The sequence below is a fragment of the Lepisma saccharinum genome, unplaced genomic scaffold (assembly GCF_977018435.1).
Source record: "Lepisma saccharinum unplaced genomic scaffold, izLepSacc3.1 HAP1_SCAFFOLD_334, whole genome shotgun sequence".
NCBI lineage: Eukaryota > Metazoa > Arthropoda > Insecta > Zygentoma > Lepismatidae > Lepisma > Lepisma saccharinum.
The window spans coordinates 314625-333147 of NW_028143059.1; the positions used below are offsets into that span (position 1 = coordinate 314625).

At 38.0% G+C, this 18523-nt stretch overlaps 1 protein-coding gene and 1 non-coding gene across 2 annotated transcripts in view; both read right to left on the minus strand.

Moving 5' to 3' along the window:
- LOC145982688 (uncharacterized) overlaps positions 1–3302 on the minus strand; it is a 135941-nt gene extending 132639 nt beyond the window's left edge. Inside the window, exon 1 of the mRNA XM_083116051.1 lies at positions 3160–3302. Coding sequence (XP_082972177.1) covers positions 3160–3302 — 143 coding nt within the window. The remainder of the gene's footprint in view (positions 1–3159) is intronic.
- A 12696-nt stretch (positions 3303–15998) lies between these two features.
- On the minus strand, positions 15999–16073 carry TRNAR-UCU (transfer RNA arginine (anticodon UCU)). The gene has a single exon. It is a non-coding gene; the product is annotated as a tRNA-Arg (tRNA).
- Between the last annotated feature and the right edge of the window lie 2450 nt (positions 16074–18523).

Here is an 18523-nt window from a genome sequence, read left to right on the forward strand (position 1 = left end):
TGAAGTGAAAGTGGACATAACTAAATAAGTGAGTGGTTATCAATAATAATCGAGAATTGTTGAAGTTCTTTGATACCCTGAAAATATGTAACCTTGGCACGACACAATTTAGATACATGTGGCAAAAGTTATACAATTTGTAGACGTTCATGTTCCACATGAAAATTCTTGCAACTAAGAAAAGAAGCGTTCCCTAACTAATGAACTCTCTAGCCTTCTTAAACCTGAAGGTTCATGGCTGCAGCAACACAGGCCTTCCATCTGTCCCTATCTTGAGCAAGATCTATATACTCTTTTCCATCCCTACCAATTTCCTTTAGGTCCATCTCAACGTTGTCCCTCCATCTTCGTCTTGGCCTTCCTACAGGTCTCTTACCATCAGGTTTCCCAACAAGAATCTTGCAAACTCCTCTTTCCTCTCCCATTCGTGCCACATGGCCTGCCCACCTAAGTCTTCTTGATTTAATTATTCTAATAATATCTGGACATGAATACAAATTATGTACTTCTAAATTATGTAACCTTCTCCACTCACCTGTCTCCTCATCCCTTTTAGGTCCAAATATTTTCCTAGGGATGTTATTTTCAAATACTCTCAATTTATGTTCCTCTTTTAATGGAAGGGACCAAGTTTCGAACCCATATAATACTACAGGCAAAATTACTGTCTTGTATATTTTAACTTTTAGTTTCTTAGATATTAAATGAGAAGACAAAAGTTTATTGAGGGAGAAGTAACATGCACTTCCTGAATTAAGCCTACTTTTTATTTCCTCTTTAATATAATTTTCATTTGTTAATATTACTCCTAAGTAGGGATGGAAAGATCCGGATCCTAGCGGATCCGAAATCTGGATCCGGTTGTTTCCGGATCCTAAGGATCCGGATCCTAAAATTACGGATCCGGATCCAGATCCGAATCTTTCGGATCTGGATCCAGATCCGTAACTTTTGGATCCAGATCCGTGGATCCAGAACTTTCGGATCTGGATCCAGATCCGGAACTTTCAGATCCGGATCCGGAATTTTCGGATCCGGATCCGTTTGGCCATCCCTACTCCTAAGTATTTGAATTTGGAAACTGGTTCAAACGAGTTGTTATTAATAATTAGATTTTAATTATTACCTAACACTTGGTTTTAGCCTGTAAGCATATATTTAGTTTTCTGTTTGTTAACTTAAAAACCTCTCTCTTTAGCAGTTTTGAAAAATATTTTAGCATTATTCTTAATTGTATTTATATCATTCCCCAGTAAGTCTACATCATCTGCATATGCTAACAACTGACTCACACCATTTAATTTTAGTCCTTCTTTAGTTTCTTTTACCTTCCTAACAGCATGTTCTAAGGCAAAATTAAAGAGCAATGGAGATAATGCATCTCCTTGTATTAACCCATCATGAATTGTAAATTTGCCAGACATATTAATACCCACACGAATTTTACTTTCTGTTTCACTGGTGCATACTTTTATCATACTAACAAGCTTCTTAGGTATTCCAAACTCTACTATTATATAATTTATCTCTTTTGACCGAATTATATGCTTTTTTGAAATCAATGAATAGCTGAAGGACATTTTGATTATATTCCCACTTTTTTCAAGTGTCTGTCTCATGTGAAAAATTTGATCTGTTGTTGATCTACGTTTAACTCCACATTGATAATCACCTATAATTTCATTAGCATATGGGGTTAGTCTTGTTAAAAGAATGTTAGATAATATTTTATATGTTGTTGAGAATAGAGAAATTCCACGGTAATTATTGGAGTTCATTTTATCACCTTTTTTAAACACAGGAACAATTATGGATTCTTTCCTCTGTTGAGGGATTTCTTCTTTATTCCATATTAAACAAATTAATTTATGAATTTGACATATTAACGAATTTCCACCATTTTATTTATTTATTTATTATCCTGCGCACAACAGGCATCTGCCCTCTTACAGTGCACAGTAAATGTCTTACATAGGATTTATACACATAAAAATAATATTTATATACATTTCAGATATAAAAAAAATACATATAGAGGTTATATATATATCGTCCTTATACATTACCGTGGATAAAAAATGAATCAAACCTTACACAATTACATTCATATATGTATGGGTATATTTATAGACATAAAGAAGGTAAAATAGTAATAATAGTAATAATAATAATAAAAAATAATAAAAATTAAGTAAGAATGTTGTCCATTAAATAGCGTTTATATTCAGAGAATTTAGCAAATATGTCCAAGTGTATGCCCCTCTCTAACCATTCATTATGCAACCTACACATTCTTCGCAGGGGAGCCATTTCTGTGGATTTTGTACGGGTGCGGGAAATTTTTATCGTTCCCTAATTAGAATCTTACCTGAAAACATGATGCACCAATAAGCATTAATTAATTAGGATGATTTAATTTTATTTATATTGTTTAATGTGCATTATTTGAAATTGATCTACTCAGGAGAAATTTACTGTGGTAAACATGGTTAAGAAGTAGCAAACCACTCTGTCGTTACAACTACTGGAAGCAACATGACTTAGCTACAAGCACACGTCTAAAAGCATAAACCTGAAGATAATTTTGTAATTTGTCCTGGAAGTGGGGGGGGGGTCATGGACTATTGTATTTGCATGCCAGAACATATATACATCATTATTGGGTATTAACCAAAAATGCACGAATAGTGCAATGTTAAAATTAATTGCAACTGGGCAACAAAATTTCAGCAACTTGTTGTTTCTCCCAAGTTTTTTTTTATGTTCCCTATATAATTCACACCCAACAACTGGGCAACAAAATTTCAGCAACTTGTTGTTTCTCCAAGTCTTTTTTTATGTTCCCTATATAATTCACACCCACTGATTTAAAAAATGCCAATTTCTGTAATATGGCATGGATAGTTATCTGTAAAATTAACCAAATACGTTTGAGTAATTTGCATATATACTAGCATATATAGTATCACAAAGAAAATTGTCCAATAATGTAATAACAATGATCGATCCATATAATTTGGATATTGTCTGACAGAATATAATATATGATTAGTTACCACAACATTGAATTGGCATTCAAGTATCTTAGTATGTTAGAAATGCAGATGTGATAGTATTTTTCTTTTGTGTTTCTGGGGACTATCTCTCACCAAGCCCCACTTATAGTCCCATCTGCCTTGATACTGCGATTCCATGTTCTGCATATCTTGATGGAATTGTTCTCCATGTTCTTGACTCACATCGCCCAAATCTGGTCTAAAAAAATCCAAATGCGAGTGCAGGTAATGCAACTTTATTGACATTCTGCAACGTAAGGTATGAAACGTATCCAGTAAATTCTGGATCAGTTCACTGTAACGTAGGCTCTTGTTGTAACCTAGGAAGTTATGCACAACATCAACAAAATTCCTGGAAGGCACTTATTTCTACAGGTGTCATTTTGTTTTCCAACTATGTGGATTGCAGCATCTGTCTGATCTGAGGTCCAGTGAATTCCCCACCAAATACCTTTGCTTCAGATAAACGTGGAAACATGGAGCCCATATGTTGCAAAGCACTTGATTGTTCATCCAAGGCTTTCACAAACTGTTTAGCTATTTTCAATTTAATGTGGAGAGGAGGCAGTAAGATCTTCTTCCTGTCAACAAGAGGTTCATGTAGGACATTCTGTTGTCCTGGAAGAAGTTCGTTCCGCAAAGGCCACTGTCTTTGGATATAGTGTTGCCCAGTTGCGCAACTGTCCCACAAACAGAGGAAGCATGGATACTTTGTGAATCCTCCGTGGAGTCCTAGTAAAAACCCCAGCATCTTGAAATCACCACACATATTTATTTAACCAAATACGTTTGAGTAATTTGCATATATACTAGCATATATAGTATCACAAAGAAAATTGTCCAATAATGTAATAACAATGATCGATCCATATAATTTGGATATTGTCTGACAGAATATAATATATGATTAGTTACCACAACATTGAATTGGCATTCAAGTATCTTAGTATGTTAGAAATGCAGATGTGATAGTATTTTTCTTTTGTGTTTCTGGGGACTATCCCTCACCAAGCCCCACTTGATATAGCAGCTGTTTAACATAGTTCTCCTTTAATAGAACAGAGTGGCCAACAGGAAGAGAGGGATATTTGTTGCCATTGTGCAGCAACACGGCCTTGATACTGCTAGTTCAGCTATCTATGAAAAGATGCCACTCAGCGGAATTGTGCACTATTCCAATTTCATCAAACAGGCCACTGATGTCCCTGCAGTAACAAAGATTCCCATTGCTAATGTAGTATGGTGCGAATGTCTAGTGCCGTGTCCTATATTTTGAGATCTTGCAGCTGCTATCCAATAAATTCCACTCTTGCAGATGGGATGCAAGGAGCTCTGCTTTCAATTTTGGTAATTCCAGATCACGAATCAGGTCATTGAGTTCCTCCTGGGTTGGAAAATGAGGTTTCTTGATGGAATCATCATAGTCACTCTCACGGTCACTGTCGGACACAGGTACATGCCGCATTGGTGATGCAGAGTCTTCTGTGTAAGAGGCAGGTGGTTCCTGCATAGGCAAAACTGGCCCATATGGGACAGGTGCAATTGACGATGGGATATCTGGATACTGGATTCTACTTCTATGTTTTCGATACTTCAACAATGACAAATTGACCATGCAAAAGTAGCAATTGTCTCTACAAATTCTGGGAACAGCAAAAGGCATGCTTTTCCGACATCCTCGTAGCCATCCTTCCAAAGTTGATTTACAGGAACCACAGATGAAATGTGGAGCCCATGATTTGTCCTGGTCACCCATCGGCACTCCAAAGTAAGCATTATCGCTGTGTAATACTTGTTGCCAGGTGTTGTGTAGTGCTGCTTCTGCTTGGGAGCGATTTAATATCCACAAACATAACAGTAGGAACAGTGACGTGCACTGAGGAGTAGCTAGTCTAGCAGAGATGGATCAATCAATTTCACATCTCTAATTATTTTCAAATCATAATATTTATTGTCTTGAAGCCACAGTTCAAATGCAACATTTTTTGTCCACGTGCTTCTTGTCCCTCGATGTAATCAGCTGGCTCTTTCTCCGCCTCACCAATTCCAAGTAAAAAAAAACACCCGAAGGGAAAGGGAAGATTTCTGCCTGTACCTCCCTCGTACCCTTGCCCCCTGCTCCAATAGTTGAAAGCCCGTGCTTTCAGTTTCTTCAGTCTATGTTGAAAGCCCGTGCTTTCAGTTTCTTCAGTCTATCTCCTATAGGACAGATAAGGGAATGATTTCCCTTCGATTCCTTTGTAAATCCCCTAAAAAACTCAGGGGAAAATTTTCTGCAGTACTTATGTTCTCTGTATTTATATAACCTTTTACACATTGTACAATATGTATGTATCGGATGTAGTTTCATTTGTATATGAATGGGAACATACTTGTATTAGGTGCAGACAAAAATGTTAGTTTCTTTTTTTTTTCAATATGGAATATATAATGATTAAATAAATATTTGCTCATGCTCTCTCTCTTGCTCTCATTTTAGTAGTTTCTTTCTAAAAAATACAAATATTTTGGCCTCCAATAAAAAAATGGATAAGCTAAACAGTCATAAATACAGATTTATTAATTTGGGCAAGAAAATGTGCGTTCTAATTGTTGTTGTTGGTTTGGTTTATTTTACTTCACTTTTCTGCCACATTTGGTTATCGTGGAAATGAGGATAAGTGATGATATAATAAAATTGATGAAGGGACCTCACAAAGAACAATTCAGGCTGGGATTCGAAACCCGAGATGAGCGTGCATTCTTGTTCCTGTGTGTTGTACTCTGCAGTGAATAATTTGGAATGAAAAATGTATCCCATAACTCAAAAAGCCAAATTAATATCATTGAAGAAATTAGAAAAAAATGTGTTTTCTTACCTGTTAATCTCCTCTAATATATTAAATTTCTGCCACCTCCCATCGCTTTTCTAGCTCTATAGATTTAATCACGATACGTAGCTAATGAGCTTATGGAAGTCACAAGTGACAATCATAAACAGAGAACTATGGACTCCTGATTTCACAGTGCCCTGCAGATGTACTGCGAGGAAATAATTTGTATTTTCCCCCTTTCTTTAGTTGCCACAGTAGCTCAGTCATTAGGGCATCTGACTACCATGCGAGAGACCCAGGTTCAATCCCGGCAGGGGAAACCGGGATTTTCTCAACCTGTTTAAGAGGCCCTAGAGTGCCGAACAGCATCGTATAAAGTAAGTACCTGGAGGAAACTCTGGGGGGGGGGGTAAAGGCAGTCAGGGGAGTGGTGCTAATCACATCACCCCATCAAGAAAGTGTGGGGCCCTAACCCCACACCCCGTATACACCTTCATGGCGTGGTGCAAAGCACAGGGGTCCACTTTACTGTTTACTTTAGCATTGCTTTTCCATCACTTTACCTAATTTCTGCCATGACGATGAACGTTGATTAAATTAAACTGATGAAGAATGGTTACAAAGGAACACTCATGCACAAGCCAGGGCTCAAGCCTGGATCCTTCAGTAACAAGATAGTGAGATGGAGAAATTAGGGAAATCAAGCAATGCAATTTTTTTGAATAAAAGTTAATCATATACGAGGATGGTGTTTCAAAAAATGCAACTGAAAATTGCCACTTAGGAAAATGCAGTTTACTTTAGCGATACCCACATATCCGAATGGTTAGCGATTTCCACTAATCTTTGTTGTCGGCCGACCTCCGTGGGAGAGTGCAAGTTGCCCTGGATTGTTACCTGGTGGAGGCACATAGTGGTTCAGATCCCATTTTAAACTGTAGGTCCAGTACCGATTAGCTATTATGTACATAAAGTGGACTAAAACACTAAATCAACCAAACACGCGGAGTGGTTATCACTGCACGCAATGACACCAGGAGTTCCGGGTTCGTACCCTGACCTCAGCATGGGTGTTATTTGTGTTTGTCTATTCCCTAATTGTATTGTATCGCGATTAACCAAATGTGTCGGCGACGCTAAGTAGCATAAATCAAATCAATCATTGATTTATTGTTTAATTTAGTTTGTTTTACTTCGCTTTTCCTCCACTTTTGGCTAATCGTGAAGATGATACGAGAAAATTGAAGAAGGGACAAACACAAATAACACCCATGTCTAGATCGGGGTTCGACCCTGGGATCTCTGGCTTAGTAGTCAAATCAACATGTTTTGGATTTTCGAAAGGGGGTGGGATTAATGTGTACTTCTTTTCAGAAGCCGGTCCGTGTGGCAGAATGGTTAGCACATCGCGCTATGATGCCAGGGGTCCCGGATTCGAATCCTGGTCTGGGTATGGATGTTTGTTGAGTGTTCATTCATCAGTTTCATCATATCATCACCCATCCTCATCATTGCAAATTAGCCAAAAGTGGCACAAAATGTGAAGTAATATAAAGCAATTCAATCAATCAATCAATTATTTTCAGTAGTTCTTTCTCATTTTGCAAGCTTTTCCTTTCTTTGACGTTCTATTTTAGGAATACTGAGCCCCAAAGGGGGGGAGGGGGATTATGACCCACACCAACCTCCCTTGGGCATGCCACCAGTTGCTACCCCAAGTGTCAACATCACTGCACGTCACTGAGAAGGAATCAGGCCATGCCTATCAATTTAGTATGAAATGATACAAAATATAAGAAAATCGTAATAACTTTGAATTGGTCCACATTAGAAACAAAGTAATTACAGATTTGAAATCAGTGTGAAAAACTGATTCAAAAACAATTAAAATACAATGAGGAACATTTTCATGTAGTTACAGTCATTAGATTATTAAAGGCAAGTCTTTATAAGATTTTCTACATTTGCTATTGATTAATAAAAATTATTGTTTGATCATTTGCACAACCCTAATGCAAAGCAAATTTTGTAACTGGGTTATTCTGGTTATATGTCTTCATCGGGATTGTTTAGGGCCCGATCTATGATCAAAGTTATATCGACCAGAAAACCCATTACATGTTGGACCATTTGTTATGGATTGACCCATATTGGTTTATTACTAAACATTTAGCACAAGCCATGTGGTTATTTCATCTAAAGTCACACACACATCTGGCATGTAATGATCCCATGGTAAGTCAATGAAATTGTTACTACCCAGAAGCATCCATGACTGTACTCTGGAAAAGTAAATGTCAAAACAGAGTCTGGTTACATTCATTTATTAAAAAGGTGAATGTGTCATTCAGGATATTCCTGGAACATGTTAAAATTTATTTCAGATTAATAAAATATTGATTTGTGTCAGTGACCGAACGCATGCTGGTCCTTGAACAATGGCTAATTCTACAAAAGTTGAGAGTATTAAATAAATATTTGTATTTTTTTGTTGCATACTTCTTGGCACCATTGGCCAATTGCATTCATGAGGCGAATGATGATTGGATAAAATCGATGAAGTAATACCTATGACATATCACACTTTGAACCCAAAACCTTTACATAAAATGACCTGGGTTCCAGTGTTGTAGAAGAAGGGAGGATCCAATACTCCAATCACTTCTCTGGATCACAAAAGGGAGTACGTTATCAAGAAGGTATGTGCAAAGTGAAAGTGACAGTGAGAATTTTAGCATTGCTGAATTCTACTACGCAAAACTGTCAAATTACATCAGTGAGTATTTTTGTGCTCAACACACACAGAAGTTCAAACTAACTCATAAGTTGCTTTGCGAAAGAAGTATTTCTGTGTTGCATAATAATGTGCTCGTTTTGGTTAAATCAGATGCTTGTGTTCGAGTTCGAGCTGGCTTCCTTGGAACAATGTTGTCGATTGATTGATCTATTGTTGTTTAAGCACCTAATTATTTATTATTCATTTTCATTTCCATTAGTATCGAACTCACCCATCAGTAACGCTGTCAGTACAATACTCAAAATGGCTACTTTTAATGGTGTGGAATGTGCTCACTGTGTGTTTTGGTTTCACGAGATGCAATCAGCAACTGCAGTGCAATGTAATTTTCGTACAGAGTATCGTAAGGCACCTCCTAGCAGGCCTACAATTTACTCTTGGCACCAAACCTTCGTTGAGACTGGTTGTTCTGTACGACATGGAAAATCACCTGGATGGCCACAAGTACTTGAAGCTGCTGTGGAACAACTCAGAGAACGCTTTGCCCAGAGTCCTACAAAATCATCACGGTGTGCATCACGTGAGACTGGCATTCATGTAATACATATACATATAAGACATATAAAGATAAAAATTGACTGTAAATGAGAATTATAGAGAGAAGTAGCTCATCATGTAAATATTCTTATTCCATGTATCTTGTGTTTGAATAATATATTAGTTTAGACGTCTCCATTGGAAGGCATCTTTGTCTACAAAGAACCCTACTCTGATGATATTCTAGCTGAGGTTTACGATTAAGATTTATGTACCTTGCACCAAATAGAGGTAGCAACCGTTGTTAGTTTGTATGGCTTCGAGATCAAGCATTTACGTAATACGTGCGAACGAGTTGGTTGTGGAATGCCACTGAAAAGAAGTACACTTTCTGCAGGGTTGTAGAAGTTCATGAATGTGTTTTCTATCCTTTTAAGCTCGAATTCATGATTTCTTTCTAGGAAAATACATCTCCGACATGCAATTGACGTTGCTTTAATTTCCTTCCTGTACGTGTCGGATGTCCCATGCGTTTGATGATGTAACACCCTGTAAGTGTTTCCAACCACAGTTTTTTTTAACTATGTTTGCCTAATCTAAGCAACCTAACCTAACCTTACCATAATGGTGTCTGGGGCTACTGTGAATGGTTTTTGGGGCTACCCGTGGATCGTTATTTGATCGTACATGATTTTTGGGGCTATGCGAGAATGGTTTGTGGGGGTATCATTAAATGGTTTGTGGCGCAATGCGACCACGAACCACAATTTCAAACCCGGGGAAAAAATACGAAATTAGTAACATGAAAGTAGGTATTTTTCAGTTAAGAAGCTTGGAAACACTGCATACCATCGACAAAACACAAGCACGACGTGCGATGAACCATTACTCTCGTGCCATATTGTATGTTTGGGAAGCAAAAAAAAAACGAACAACAATAAGTACTCGTAATGTGAAAAATGGACATTACTTCCTTGAGAAATTCATAACAACACCTTAAAGAATGTTCCGCAATGCAGAATACGTAAGTAGCAATGTAAAAATGTACGAAATAAATAAGTTACAGGTGTATTCACCCGATCAAAGTGGTAACGATTTTTCATATTCTGAGGTAGCTTCTGATGCCACTTTCAAATATCTGCCTAAACTACATTTTTGGACATTAAGAAAAGATACCTAAATCTTTTAGGGCACCTCTTAAGCTATGGCTTGACAAATATTTTTTTAACAATATAATGCATATGTATGTTGGGATCCAAATAAGGGCCACTAATAGGAACAGTTAGTTTCATAGCAAACAGATATTTTGGAGGATTGATACAGTATTCCATTTGGATGAAATCAGTCAAGACAATTAAATATGTCAGCCTTATAATATTGACATGGTTAATATACCGAGGAGATATTCAAACTTGAAACATCCACAAAAATAATGGGAAAACACAAACTGTGAACAAACTGTATGAAGCAGAATTAAAAGTGTGTTTGCAGCTACTGTATGTTGTATAGTAGCTATACTCTGGTGCAACCTATCTTGACAGTGACGTAGTAACAGCATTGCAAACTTCCATCGTTGATACTTTCACTGTCTGCACTAAGAAAAAAGACAAACAAGGGAAAGAATTTCAATAGTTTGAAATGGAAGAGAAGGAAGTCCAACATGTCGCAATGCGAGGTTTCTTTTAGAATGGAATCATGTAAAATAAAGAGCAATTTAAACAAGCACGATGTATAAATACAAGGAAATGAATGGAATCGGATAATGAATACCAGATGACAACGCGCCTTTGAACGGAAAGTTCGGGAGGCTTCAGCACAAAAATATAGTTCCTTAATGAAAACACGTTACAGCATATACAGAGCATATAAATGTGTTAAAAATATTAGATACTTAAAAACTTGTTGAAATGTAGAGTATTTGGCACCATTATTTTGTTACAAGTCAAAGTTAAAATTATATATACTGCTCAGCAAAGAAGAGAATACCACCGGAAAATATGCGAACTAAAATCCACCCCCACTTGTTTCTGTCGCGGTGAACGGCAGCAGACGAGAATATGGGGGAAATCCTTCTTTTCCTCTGCTCTCAAATGGCATGCTGTTGCCATGATGCCTCACAGCTGTTCTCTGACAGACAAAATTCTGGCGGACCTGCCGTAAAACGCGATGTTCAGGATGGCACGGTCAGTGGTTGAAGAAGTATGGATAGCGTTCGTGATGATTCCCGATTTAAATAATTAATAACAATAAAATCTATTGTCATGGTTGTGATTCTTACTATGCAATAGTAAATATTACCATATAAGAAACAGATTTTATCTTCAATTTAATTATTAATTATAATTATATCCTTAGAGACAGTGGCGGCGATTGGGGGGACCAGGCCAGAGGTGCTAACTTAAGATAAATTTGGGGCGGTAAGGTTTGCATAAACAATATTTATGTAAATAAATAACCCACCAAATATACACACAGCTTACATTTTTAAAAGAAAGACTACCCGGAAAATTAATTTATTTCTTTAATTTCGAAAGCACTTTTTTTTACTGTTGGCACTTCATGTTCAACCTTAAAAAAAATTTCCAATAGTTCTTCTAATCAAACACTTGTCAAAGTCATCTACAACAATTCTATGCTTTTCAGCAGACCTGTGCTTCTTAATGAAAGTATCCGACACTTGAACTGCAGCCGCCGCATGCTTTGTAGCTTGATTGACCAGATACGTGTAACATCCTTCTCTCGATTCGTTGTCAAAAAATTTAACAACATTCGAAATCACCTGTCGGCTCTCACTATGTACGGTTTTGCCCTTCATTTTGGTACAAACAACATACACAACAGACGCACTCGAACTCAATTGACCTTTCGTCCATGTAAGTTTGGCAACATTGAAAGGGTGTCAGAAGTCCAGCAGTCCTTGCTACCCCCCACCTCCCACCCGACCCAACCCTTGAAGATACAAGTTCCGTTCCTCCTGTGTGCTTTCTCTGCAGACTCTGAGACACAACTGTGATGGAGAGAATCTTTCATGCTTTGCGCGGAGTGATACAATGGTTTCGCATCAACCTGTAGTGCGGTCCCAGCTGACGTCACTGTCAAGATAGCTTGCACTTTAGTATAAAAGTAAAGTTCCCCATGCATATAGCACCACACCATGGAGGCACATTCAGGGGATATGGGGATAGGGCCCAATATATTCTTCATCTCAGTCATTTTGAAGATAATGTGATCAGAACTAAACTCCGGCTGCCTCTACCCCCCCCCCCAAGGATCCATTGATTTAGGGGTGGGTGAGTTCCAGAGAAGCTTTAATTATGCAGGGACAAGACTGGAAAAATTCTCACCTTAGATCACCCAGCCCAAGATTCAAACCCGTGTCTTCTGCATGGGCAGTCAGACAGCCTGTCTACTTTTTTCTTTACATTTGTAATATCCTTCTAAGCAGTAGTATCCCCCCTTTTTTCTCTCTATTTTCACACACATCAATTTTCTCTATTTTTTCTGTATTCTCATTGGAACAAACACAAACATCCATGTCCGAACCAGGGACCCCTGGCATTGCAGCATGCTGTGCCAACCACTCTGCCATTAAGGTCGACTAAACCACCACAGCTATCAAGTATTAGCAGGGTGGCTACAAACAAGCAGAAATGAAATTCCCTGACTTTTCCAGGTTTTCCAGGACAAAATTTACATTTTTTCCTGACAATTACAAACTAAACAAAATCGTTGTTTTCGCAAATAGAAATAATAAACTCATACAGATCCACGTATGGTTTTGTTAAGTACCAATATTATCTTCTATGAAATTGACTTAATTTCTCTATTCTCTATGATTTGAATTCAAACTGCAAAATAGTGAATTTTGAAAATTATTACAATTCAAAGCTAGGGAAGGATTACGGAATTTTGTCATATGCAGTAAGTTTAAAAAAAAATACTTTATTATTTTTAAAGTTATGAGATAAGAGTGAAGAGTCAATGATTGAGAAATACAATTTGTAATTTATCAGTCTCCTTATACATTCTCGGTATTATATGTTGATATTTCCACTGAGGTTTGGAATCCTCTGCTTGTAAGAACCATGAGTCCAGACTCATTTTTCAATGCATAAAGCTACTTCTCTCTTCTCTGTAAAGCAAACAACTTAACTCTTGCATATAAGTGAAACAATTGAATCGAACAAAATAAAGTGTCATATTTTCTTACATTATCAATGGGATTTCTGCTTCAGTACATCCAAGTGAAGTACTGTGAAACTGACAACATGCAGTTATACCATTAATGCTGACGAACAGGGTATATAGGTATTGGAAATCTAACCCAAGGAATTTATAGAATTCCATTGTATAGGTACCTGATTTAGCTAACCAAACATTAAAACAGGACCACTCTAATAATAAAAGCTTCTGAAAGTTCATATACGAGGGGCATCCTGAAAGAAGCTCCAATGGTGCCTATACACAGCACTAGTGGTCGGAGAGCGACACACACACATACAGGAAAGAAGAAGTGGCATGTAGTTGCAATCTGGTACAGTTGCAATGCAGCCGTTTTAGGACAGTTCTAGGTTAAAGATTGCAGCTCTCATACAGTCTCCCACCGACTGCGATGTAGCCTACATTGCATGCTCAGAATTTGGCACAGAGCCACCAGCAATCGTGTGAGGAGTGCAGACCTGACGTCGTGAGTGATAGTATGGTCAGACAATGGTGCAGACAATTCACGGAAGGAGAATCGAATGTGCACAACCCCATACAGCTGAGTACACACGGGCCCTTTGCATCACTTCAGGTGAGAGATCTTGGACCACTCGCTGTACATCCCTGGCCTTGAACAACGGTGGTGATTATGCCGAAAATTAGGTTAGGACTCACTGTTACTAATGCAATAAATTACAACTGATATTCTTGTTTTATTTATGCCTAATCGGTAGGGACCTTGATATTTTTTTTTTCAAATTGGTGTATTTTCTTATTTTTTTATTTTTTACTATACGGTGTTATTTTTTCAAAAATTCATTTTAGCGCATTTTCTGGCAAATATCTGAAATTATACCTTTACGGTGTTTTTAAACTACTGTTTCAAATTGTAAGTCACATGGCCTACACCTCTTCGTGAGAGTTTGATATCTTGAAAGTTATTTTGGAAAAGTTATTTTTCTATTCCCCTCTTTTAATTTTAAGGTAAGGATTTTAGATAATGGAATTTTCCCCGTATATACTGAAGGGTGCATAATGACCAGAAGTGGCGACGCAGCCAAAAAATTAATCAATCAATCTCACGTGACATGTACCGATATATATGGCACCAAAAATTGGCATTATCTTTTTTTGACTTGTTAGTGTTACGTTTCCCAAAATTCGCGTTTTTGTTTTAGAACATTTTTCTGCCAAATATACCAAAACTTAATGCTCCATTGAGCTTCTAAACTATTATTTTAAATTGTCTGCCTATTTTCGTGACAGTTTGATATGTTGGAACAGATTTTTGAGGAAGTAAAAGTAAAGTGCTCCCCTGCACTTTTCCATAAAGGTGTATAGGGGTGTGGAGTTAGAGCCCCACACTTTCTTGATCACGGCTGAAGGTAGGGTGATGTGCTCAGCACCACTCTCCTGGCTACCTTCATCCCTCAAAGTTTCCTCAAGGTACCAGCTTCATATGATACTGGGTGGGCGCTGGAGCTGTTTGAATAGGTGGAAAACATCCCAGTTTCCCCCCGCAGGGGATCGACCCCGGGTCACTTGCATAGTAGTCAGATGCCCTAACGACTGAGCTCCATTATTACTCGCTCGACAAATGCCGATGGTAAGCGCTTAGCTTGGTAATTCAAAACATATCTCGTGCGACGAAAACGAAGATGTGGCTCCCATGTGACGGTAGATACGCACTCGATCTCCTGTTAGAACCCTGCCACTTTGCTCTGTGATGCAAATGGTTTTGATAGAAGTTGGAAAAAAAGTGGGAAATACATGATTTAATGTGGCTGTCAGAATTATTCCATGTACGTATAACTCTATAGTTTACTCTTGAGTAAAATGTTGGAAAACTTGCATGTTCTATGTACACAAAGATGGTCTAGAGAAGACAAGAATGTTGGATTTCATGGAATTTTTCTTTGTTTTAGGACATTTCTTTTAAAAAAATCGCTAAAAATGCCAACAATTCGCATTTTATGCCAAATTGGCATTATTGCGATATTTCGAACGGGCGAAATATGTGTCCAGACATCACTGCACATTCCTAAACATAACTTCGCAGCAATTACCATTTTTCACGATTTTGGCGTTTGCGAAAAATCATTGTTCCTACTAAATGAATATTACTTTCTGGCCACCCTTCGTATAAATCAGTAGATGGAAAGTGAAAATTTAGCAGGGCTGGCAGAGAAAAGTCAATTCTTGAAGAAAGTGATTTGCTTTTATGATTGAATGATTCGAGTAAATATGATACTAAAATATTTACGTATATATTATTAGTATTTTATATCATAATATTGGACATTAACCTTACTCATTGAGAGATTAATGACCATCTCTCACGAGTTTAAACAGACAGGACAGAGTGTGGCGTTAATTTCATTGCAATACTAGTGTTACAGTAAATTTGAGGTTGGGAGCATACACTTGCCAATTTTATAACGTTCACCAATGCAGATTTATGTTTCACTTTTTCCTGATAGTATTCAATATATATATATATATATATATATATATATATATATATATCCCATTTTGTTGGATTCTTCTTGATATCTAAGAATAGTGTTTGAGTTGCTGTTTTAAGTCCACTTTATGCACAGTAATGCTAATCGGGACTGGACCTACAGTTTAAAGTGGGATCCGAACCACTTGTGCCTCCACCGGGTATCGAACCCGGGACCCCTTGATTAGAAGGCAATGACGCTACCACTGCACCATGGGGGAGGCTCTAAGAATAGTGCAATGTCATTGTAAACGTATGTTAACTTGTGCGAAACCAGTAATATCTCAGGATGATGAAAGAAAACCTTCATAAGCACTGCTACATTAAATAAGGTGAAGTGAGCCAGAAGAGTAATAAAATTCCAGCATCATATTTGCAGTCTAAAGCTCTTCTTGTTTATGCATGCGATTTTTGTTGGATGTTGCAGTCCATGCAATTTCTGTCGCATGTTGTAGTGAGGTACTTTGTCGGGTGGCGATATTCGACAAAAATCGTATGTATCAATGGAACCTATTTGTTTCCATGTTCCTTCAATTTGCCCAACAAAATGCCTTACTACGACGTCTGACAACTATCGGACGGCGCCACCTGCTCTTATCCCCTCCACCTGTTAACAAGTCCCCTTACTACTCCCAGTAGGGACAAGAAAAAATTATAATTCAATGAATTATCCACGTAATATTTACTCCCCCGATGATACCATATGGTATCACCAGAGTAAGATCGTACTCGCCCAATTATACCATATGGTATCATGGTGCTGATTACGAAATGAATGTGCTTTTTGGACCTTCATACTCGGGTGGAAACTCTGACACAGGTCTGGAGCAAGCCTGGAAAATTCATATTGATGACCAACCTCCCCCCTCTCCCCCCTCTCTGCAACATATCCATGCCACATTTACGAACAGAGTTTCACATTTTGGCTCATTATTCAACTTGTATGGCACCCAGGAACATGAAACATGTTTCATTCTCTTGAGAAATGTCCAGTCTTTGACAAGAATACTAAAGTTTGCACCTTCTTCCCAAATAATGGGAGAAGACAGGGCAAACTCAAGATTTTTGTTTTTTTCATTGAAATTCGGGGGTCGCGCCCCCCAAACCCCTTTCCTCGGTTAGGCGTTTTGAATTGTACACGGTTACATGCTCTGATGTTTTAGCTGCAAAACAAAACTTATCCGAAGTAGATTGCTCCCATAGTGCCCGAGTTATAACAATTTTCTGAGCAATATGCAAGTTACCTATCTTTCGTAAAAACAGAGTTTCACATTTTGGCTTATTATTCAACTTGTATGGCACCCAAGACGATGGAACATGTTTCATTCTCTTTGGAAACGTCCATTCTTTGAAGATAATACTAATAATAGCGAGAGAAGAGGGGGCAAACTCCTGATGTTTATGTTGTTTTTTTTTCATTGAAATTCTGGTCCCCCCCACCCCCCCAAGCCCGCCTTCCTCGGTCGGGCGTTCTGAATTATACACGGTTGCATGCGTTGATGTTTTAGCTGCAAAACAAAACTTATCCGAAGTAGATTGCTCCCATAATGCCCGAGTTATAACAATTTTCCTCCAAAGAGTGTTCAAATTTAAAATTTCCGCCGAGAAGCCCGGGCGAGAGAAATTTCTCTCTCTCTCTCTCTCTCTCTCCCTCTCTCCTCCTGCCATCACTGGTTTTTGACGCCGTGGTTGTGTTGAGCATAAAAGGGGTCTAAAAGTTGAGGCCGAAACTTAAGAACGAGATTTCCTGTTCCCGTGCAGAGTTCTACAACGATATATTTAAATAAATAAATTAAAAAAGAAGAAAAAAAAGTCAATGAAGACGAAATTCCCTGACTTTTTTCGACACCTCAAATTCCCTGACTTTTCCAGGTTTTCCAGGTCTGTCGCCACCCTGATTAGTATAGAATTGCAATCCACAACACTGGGAACTGATCAGATATATTAACTGTTACACCATCCAGCAAGAGTACAATTTTCCAGAATATAGTATCTTAGATAATTTAATCATTTGTCCCACACTGTGGTTGTGCGGTCATGCTTTGGGCTCCAGCTATCGGACGTGTGCAGGTTTGAGTCTCCTTGGGGAAACGTAACAGCTTTTTTCCTGAGATTTTGGCCTGTGTATGAGACTGGTGAACACTCACCATCATGATTAAATTGGGGAGCTACGAATGAGTAGCGTAACCTGGTCATGAAAATCTACGACGACGACTGGGGGTTTGTCGTGCTGACCACACATCACCAAATAACTGGTTACATGATCTCCCACCTCAGAGTAGGATCAAGTGGGAGTGCGGCCGGCAGTCTGTAGGTAGGCCTGGGCGCTCAATGGTCTGTTGCAGCACGGGTTATGTATGTTTTTAGTTTAATCATTTCAAGGTGTGAGACCTTGATTGTTAATTCTTCACTATGTTAACAGAAAATATTAAATAGTTTTTGATTCAGAGAACTAAAACAATACAAATTGAATGTTCCAATATATTACTATCAGGGTAAAATGTATTTCATTTTTAAAATATATATATTTATAAACATAACCAGAAAAAAAACAAAAACCGAATTGTGCCTGCTTTTTCCTGGGTTTTATCTGAAAAGACAAAAAACAACCCGGGTGGGTTTTTTTATGAAAAAAAACCCTGCAAAATGCCAACTCTAGGTGCAGGAAAAGATG